This window comes from Pteropus alecto, unplaced genomic scaffold, assembly GCF_000325575.1.
Source record: "Pteropus alecto unplaced genomic scaffold, ASM32557v1 scaffold22, whole genome shotgun sequence".
Taxonomy (NCBI): domain Eukaryota; kingdom Metazoa; phylum Chordata; class Mammalia; order Chiroptera; family Pteropodidae; genus Pteropus; species Pteropus alecto.
The window spans coordinates 2,845,646-2,853,506 of record NW_006434839.1 but is presented as its reverse complement, the minus strand read 5'-3'; the positions used below and the strand labels follow the sequence as shown (position 1 = coordinate 2,853,506).

General features: G+C 40.0%; 1 protein-coding gene across 1 annotated transcript in view; it reads left to right on the top strand.

Moving 5' to 3' along the window:
• Window positions 1-7,493: 7,493 nt before the first annotated feature.
• The window catches only part of UBN2 (ubinuclein 2), a 58,793-nt gene continuing 58,425 nt past the window's right edge, over window positions 7,494-7,861 (top strand). Inside the window, exon 1 of the mRNA XM_015588293.2 lies at window positions 7,494-7,858. Coding sequence (XP_015443779.1) covers window positions 7,740-7,858 — 119 coding nt within the window. The 5' untranslated portion in view covers window positions 7,494-7,739. The remainder of the gene's footprint in view (window positions 7,859-7,861) is intronic.

Sequence of the window (7,861 nt, the reverse complement as noted above, 5' to 3'; positions counted from 1 at the left end):
GGAAGGAAGGAAGGAAGGAAGGAAGGAAGGAAGGAAGGAAGGCAGGCAGGCAGGCAGACCAATTAACCAACCAATAAACAACCAAAAAAACTTAACAAATAACAAACAAAACCTAGACAAAAACTGTCTCTTAACTTTTGGGTGAGAGAGAAAATCCAAGCTGTGGCCAAACTGGATTAGATATAAAGCTTGGAGGATGGGTTAAGGTCTTGAATCTTTACATTAATAAACAGAAAAAAAAAAAAAAGAGTGACTTAAGTATCTTATCAAGAAGTAACAAAAAGAACATTGAAATAAACATAAGAACTCCATGAAGAAAAACTAATAAACTCTGAAATTAAATTATTTAAAATTATAAAAATTGTGTAATAAGTAGGTGAAGTTGGTTCTTTGAAAGAAAAATAGAAAAAACTTTAATGAATCAAGGTAGGAGGAGAGAACACATACATAGAATATATTATAGCTCTTGGATAAATTGATAGAAGTGAAACTACTGGGTTAAAGAGTATGAACATTAGTATTTTGACAGATATTGCTGAATCGTCATATACAGAGGTTATTGCAATTCCTGTCTCCACCAGTAATGAATGAAAGTGATTGTTTCCCCATATCTCAATGGCACAGTGTTACCGATTTTGTTTTTGCACTTGTCAACCTGATAAATGAAAAGTCATATCCCCATATAGGTTTTTAATGTCTATATTTTGTTTTGTTTTCTGGGAATAGTCTTTGCTAGAAGCAGAATCTGTGTTTTGCTTGAATCATGTAAAGAAGTTGGAAGCTTTTCTCCCATTATATATCATGTACCACTTTAAATATTATTAAACCTATTGTTCTATAAACACTTGGTAGAATTTCTCTATGACACCGTCTGGTCCTGACACCGTTTTGTTTTTGTTTTGTTGCTTTTTTTTTTTTTTTTTTGAGTGGGGCTTAGCTCTTTGGCAGTGACATTTTTTGATTCCTTCTATAATAAATGGTCTGGATTTTCCGTCCTTTCTGAAATCAGTTTTGTAACACTTGTTACATATTTTTCTAGGATAAACCATCACTGCGAGTCACAGTGATTTTACCACACAGTGTCACCCACAATTTTGTTCTGCCATCTCATGTAGTGAACAGCAAGTGGATTGCCTGACAGGCCCCTCACCCTTTCTTGGAACAGTGTCCTGCTCTCCACCCTCAATCCCATCTACCTCATCACAAGCTCCTGGCAGCCATCCTTTCCTTGCAGTTGTTGGACCTGGGGGTGAGCACCTGACCAAAACTAGCCAAATCAGAGAACCTTCTCAAGATTTTGGAATTGAGTGTAAAAGTTTCCTGATTTAGTCTGGTCTCTCCAACAAAGATGTAAAAAAATTGGAGGAACTATAATGAGGCCATATTTTAAATCATGTAACATGGATAAGAGAGAAAGCTAGACCACAGGAGGGAGCAGAACAAAACAGATCTGAGAGAGAAGCAAAAATGAGACAGAGACGATATTGCCTACAGTCTGCGTAGCTTTTTTAGTCCCTAATTCTGGTTTCATCTTCTTGAGTCTTGATTGCATTCCTTCTCTTGGGTTCCGGGAGATACCCCGGCATCTGCTTTATACACTTCTCTGTGTATTCAACTAGCTTATATTGATTTCTTTTATGAGACCTGAACCTGAAAGTTCTAATATTATTCAGTTCTAATCCCCACTGCCTTTCTCGTAACCATGTTGGTTCATGGCAGCTCGTTCCATACTCCCAGGCCATCGCGGTCCATCTCTAATTCTGTGGTCATGCCTTCTCTTGTTCTATTTATCTACATCCTCATCACCCTTCAGAAGTAAGACCCTGTTTCCTCCATAAGTGTTCCCAACTATTCCAAATCTCTTTGATGCCTTTCTTCTCTGAAGGTCCATGTAACATTTGTATATTGGAAGAGCTGAAAAATGTTGGTCCATCTATGCCAAATAACTCTCGAAACTTTTTCCATCTCAAGCATCTGACTTTCACACAGACTTTTAGTTTTCCTGCTTCTGCAGTGTGAAATTCCCATAGCTTTGCCCCATAGTTATAATCCCACGAACCTGTTCAAAAGCAAATCTACTATTAATTCAGTACTTCATTACTTATAGCACGATTAGCAACAAAACAGGCTCTGCTCAAGGGAACTGTGCAACATGAATTCCTTAAAATTGGAAAACAGAAAATTATTACAGAGTATATAGAATGTCCATTAATAAGCTCACTGTATAAGCAAATTGTGGTATGTTCATAAATGGAATACTACCCAGCAAGGAAAAATAAACTACTGATAATACGCAGTAACATGATTGAATTGTGAAACCATTATATTGATTGAAAGAAACCAGCCTAAGAGAGAAAAGCACCTGGCAAAAATTAAAATTGGATTTTGTGGTGGCAATGGGGTAGAGGGCAGGAAGTGATATGGGAACTCGCAGGCACTGGTACAGCCATTCTGGAGAGCAGACCTTTAATGTATACGGTTCTCACTTGAGTATATGTCCAAAGACATTTTCACACAGATCCAAAGGGCACACGAGTAAGAATGTTCATAAGTTGTGCTGTGGTGGTAAAGGAGGAGCAGGAGGCAGTTTGAGTAACCATGACTAAGTGAATAGGCAAAATGTGCTGTTGCAGATTACTACTAAAAGTTATAAACCAAATGTATTATACACAGCAACATGGGTGGGTCTTAAAAACATGGCATTCAGTGAAAAAAGAAACAGAATGAGATACGTAACAATAAATTTACAAATTAAAAATACATGCATATAAAATAATACTTTCACAAGCTCACATACAAACAAAAAGTTAGAGAATTTCTGTTGTTGGAGATATGGAATGATAATTGAGAGAAAATTTCAGAGAGAGGGGTGGGTAAAGGGGAGAGAGAAAGAGAGAGAGAGAGAGAGTGAGAGAGAGAGAAATTGAGGGGCGGAGAGAGAGAGAAATTGAGGGGCGGAGAGAGAGAGAAAAGGGAGGAGATTAAGAAGCGCCTTTTATAACCCAATGATGATAATGTGCCACAAACTGGAATATAATTAATTCAACCTTCTTTGCCTGAAATTAACAAAAAAAAAGTTCATCAAAGCCACCAATAATCTCCATTTGCCAAATGCAGGAATCATCTCCCTGTCTTCATCTTACTAGACTTGGTAGCATTCAACATAAGTGGACTACTCCCAATTCCTTGAAATGCTTTTCTTCAAAAATCAAGTTATTCCTTTGGTTAAAAATTTTCAGTGGCTCCGGTTTCATTTATAATAAAACCCAAGCTCCTTTTGTTGTTCTGTGAACTGGTCTGTAGTTCCTGCTTGGATTTGTGTCCTATATCTCTTCCCATCTTGCTGGCTGTGCTCCAGCCATTCTGACCAATCCTCCCAGCTCACTTCTTCTGCATTTGCTTTTCTTTCTCTGTGATGCTCTTCCTTAAGATCTTCCCAAGACATTCTGGTCTTAATTTAAAATATTCTTCCTCAGAAGGCTAACATAAGAAGTCATGAACTATGGTCCATTCTACCTATTTATGTTGATTCTCTTTGTCTCTGCTATTGCCAGTTAAGTTTTTCCTATTGTTTAATTTCAGAGGGTGACTTTCTTACCTTATTGTTAAATTCATTTGGGGGAAGATGGGACACAGGGATTTGGGGACAATCCCGCTGTTCGACTTCTAGGATATAACACTAACAGAGAAGGCACTAATAAGTGGGGTTGATCTGCCACTTTTCTATAAGTACACTCCTCCATAGGTGCAAGATTACCACTCCCTAAATTGAATGTTACTCTTCGAGATTTGAGTTTGCAAAATTATCAAAATTGCCGTGCTGAAGATGTTTTAGATAGTAATTATTCACGAAAATGGTATGAGTAGCTTGATCTCACAGGATATCTTCTGTATTACAAAACACACACACACACACACACACACACACACACACACACACCTTGATATCACAGAATATCTTCTCTATTATAAAACACACACACACACACACACACACACACACACACACACACACACACACACACACTACCGGATCTTCCAGCATTGGTTAGATAACACTAATATCTTAGATATCTTAATCTAATGTCTAAAAAATAGTATCTTTAAAGACTTTGTTTTGAAGGAATTGACTTTGACCTCTTCCCAGCCACCTCAAAGGTCCTTACTACTAAACAAAAGTGATTTTCCAAATTTGCACAGAAATGCATAGGTAGACATGCTCTGCCTCTAAAAAGTCCCTAGCTACCAAATTAATTTATCACTTAATAAAATCTCCAACTGCTAAGGTGGCTATCAATTTCAAATTGGTGATTGTAACCAGTTTTGAGGTTCACAAGAAGTGTCTTTTAAAAAATGAAACAGACCACAACAGAATTTAATATCAGAGTATGCCACACTAACCCTTACCTAGGACTAGAGTCAGGGAGGGAGGGGTGAAGCATGCCCTGGTATCTCAGTGGAATTCCTGGACAGATAATACTGAACAGCCTAATTTTATTATCACAACTAACTGATTTATGAAATGAGGAACAGGGGAATTTTACTTACTGATAGAAAACCCAGAATTTTCAATTGAGTCCCAATGAAAAACAGTATGTTTTGGGGAAAGGATTTCACCAAGTATGATGCGTGTGTGTGTGTGTGTGTGTGTATGTGTGTGTAAAATATATTAATCGAATTAGTGTAAAATGTTCAAAGAAGTTGCTTTATTAATTGAATAAAAAATAAAGTGAAAAACACAGATGCATGTTCAAGTTTAGCTGTTAGATTTGGAATTATAGTGAAAATATTGAGAAAAATGTTCATATGAATCAGAAAATATTGAATTTACATCTCATTCTAAAAAGAAAAAGATATTGCATTTCCTGCAAATGAAAGCTTAATACCTTCGAAATTAAAAGGACATTTGAAAATATGGCATGATCAACTTGTCGATAAGCCTCTCGAATATGTTCTTAAAGGAAAACGCATAAAGTTATTGGCACAATTTCTCAGTTGCTCCACAAATCTTAACAAGAAAGACAACTTTAGTTGCCCATCGATGTGGCAAAAGAGAAATGGATCGTACTAAGTGCTGAAAATCTCTTTCATCCAGTGTTTATAGATATGGTACATATGTTTTTGATGAAAAGGCAGCTGATAAATTGAAAGCTATAATCCTTGGCAATAGCACAAAATCAAATCTATTACCACAGAACAGTTAGAAGAATCAATGATTACTGTGCAGTTGCAGTCTAAATTGATGAGATTACTAACATTGCAAGTTTTACAACACTTTTACGTGATATGTGTAGCAAGACAATTTTAGAGAGGAGTTATTGACTGTGAAGAAAATTATATTCAGAACTAGGAAGAAGCACTTAGGTTAATAAAAATTAAACAACACAGTTTATACTGGAATTGCAAGTGATAAAAGTACAAATACAATCAAGAAGCATAGTATAAATACAAAAATTTTTTAGAAACCAATAAAAACAGAAGATAATTTGAAACATTAAATTAAAACAACAAATTGTATATAAGGTACACAATAATTAAACTTGTTCTATGAAGAGAGTGAATTATTTTGGCTTAGTATGTCATTTACACAGAAAAATGATTGCCAGACATGAAATTTATCACATGTTGCATTAGGATTAAAGAACTTATTAAGAGAAAGTTGATTCACATTATTAGTGCTAACAACTGCCTATGTATGTGAACCAGGATTTTCAATTTTGACCTGTTTAAAAAAAAAAGGATAAGATCAGGCTCAGTAGTAGACCAGATGAGCATGTAGCATTGTCTTCATGCATTCTAGACTGGAATAAACCTATGAGCAGGCAAGGCATTCAATAAAATCTTTACTAATTTGCTTTTTTGTACTGTTTACATTGATTTATTTCTGTGTATTATAAAATGTTTATATTACCTTTGTTGTTCTTACTGTATTCTACACAATAAGTATTGTGAAACTTGTATTTCAGATATGTGTGTATATACATATATGTGTGTATACTGGGTTACGATGTGAAATCTATTTCTAACTGTGGGTCGTGGTTCAAAAAGTTGTAAAAACACTCAATGCGTTAGACGTTAGAATACAAAAATTGGAAGAGTAACACACCTGCAGAACGCTGTGGTGCGCACAGGCTACCGGTGCTCTGAGTTAATCTGTGCAGGATCCTGAATGTGAGTTAAGCATAGAATTTACTTTGCAGGTAAGTTGCAGCTAAGACAGTGATGATATAATGTAAAACAGTGTTTTACAAGAATTTATATTGCCCCATTGCAAGACTGGGAGGAAAAGAGACTGAAGACACGAAGGTGACTAAAGTGCTACAAAAGACAAACCAGAAATGAGAACTTAATGCAGAATTATAAGAGGAGCAATGGGAAAGAAGATTCCAGAGGTAACACAGAGTGCACTTCGGAGCTGGGAGGGACCTCTGGAACCATGGATTCCATCACCACCTTCATACAAATAGGGGAAGTAACAGAAGAGAAAAAACTGAACCTACTTATAATTTGTCTGACGCACACTGACTCAATCAAAGAGTCGTCAATAGTTGATTGCATTGTTACCGGGTCAGTGGAATTAACAGGATTCCCTTCAGGATGTGGAGGGCGTGCCCTCAAATACTTTCTACTGAATGGATTAAACCCGACAGTGATTGCATCCATTTAATCTGAATTCCAAATAGTTTATCAAAGTGTGCCTACAAGGCGTGCCCGATCCAGGTTTCTCCCCTACCCCGAAATGGGTCATTGAGCATTCTTTCAGAGTACGTATCCTAAAGTACCATCAAACCTTCTTGAGAAGTTTTCTATTAATTTCAACAGCTTAGGCTTTATAAGCAAGCTCGGAACAATTCACTGGCTAGTTCAATTTCCCAACTGCAAAACGTTATTGAGCAATTTATGATCGTGCCACAAAAGCCCCACCGCGGCCAGGCGAGAAAACCAGGAGTCGTTCTAGAAAACCGGTGTAGGAAAGGGAGGCCTGTGGGAGTCAGTGTCGCGCTCTGCGGAAGGAAGATGCCTCCGGGCGAGTCCGGCTGGAGTTAGCCAGTTCCTTTCTTTCCTCGATACAGCGGGAGCGCTGGGCCGGCAGGTACATCGGCTGGTCCTCGCGTCCCTCTACCCTTTCTCCGAATCCGCCTTGACAACCCCAGCTCTCTAGAGCCGAGAGCGGGAGGCATGTGCCAGGAGGGACCGGCGCCATGACGAGGTCGGTCCCAGGCACATCCCGCCGCTCGCCCACCGCATGCCCCAAGCGCGCCTCGGGTTTCCGGGTGCGAATAGGAAGCTTCTCGGGAACCCCCAGACCCCTCCCCGGTAGGAAGGACGCAGACGGCGTCCCCGTTTCCAAGGAAACCGGCCCTGCCGTGACGTCACTTCCGCTGACCTGTCTGGCCTCCCAGACTGTTGGGAGGAAAAGAGGAAAACTGAGCCACAGCCACGACGGTGGACGCGAGCGTCTCCTGTCTGCGCATGCGCCCGCTCGGCGGCCAGCTTCTATTTATGTGGGGGATCCAACATGGCGGCTGCGGCGACCCTGGCGATGGCGGTGGAACCCATCAGAACATAGTGGCGGGGAGGGGGGCACAGTCCGCACTCACGGTGGCGTCGGGAGAGACGGCTGAGGGTGGTGGAGGGAAGAAAAGCGACGGAGAGCAAAAGGAAGGGCGGGCAGGCAGACAACTCGGCGTAGAACCGAGCGCCGGCTCGAGCGAGGGCAGAGGGCCAGAACAGTGGGGATGGCGGAGCCGCGCAGAGTAGCGTTTATTAGCCTGTCACCGGTGAGGCGGCGCGAGGCCGAGTACCCGGGGGCCGAACGCGAGCCCGAGTACCCTCGCGAGCCCCCCCGGCTGGAGCCGCA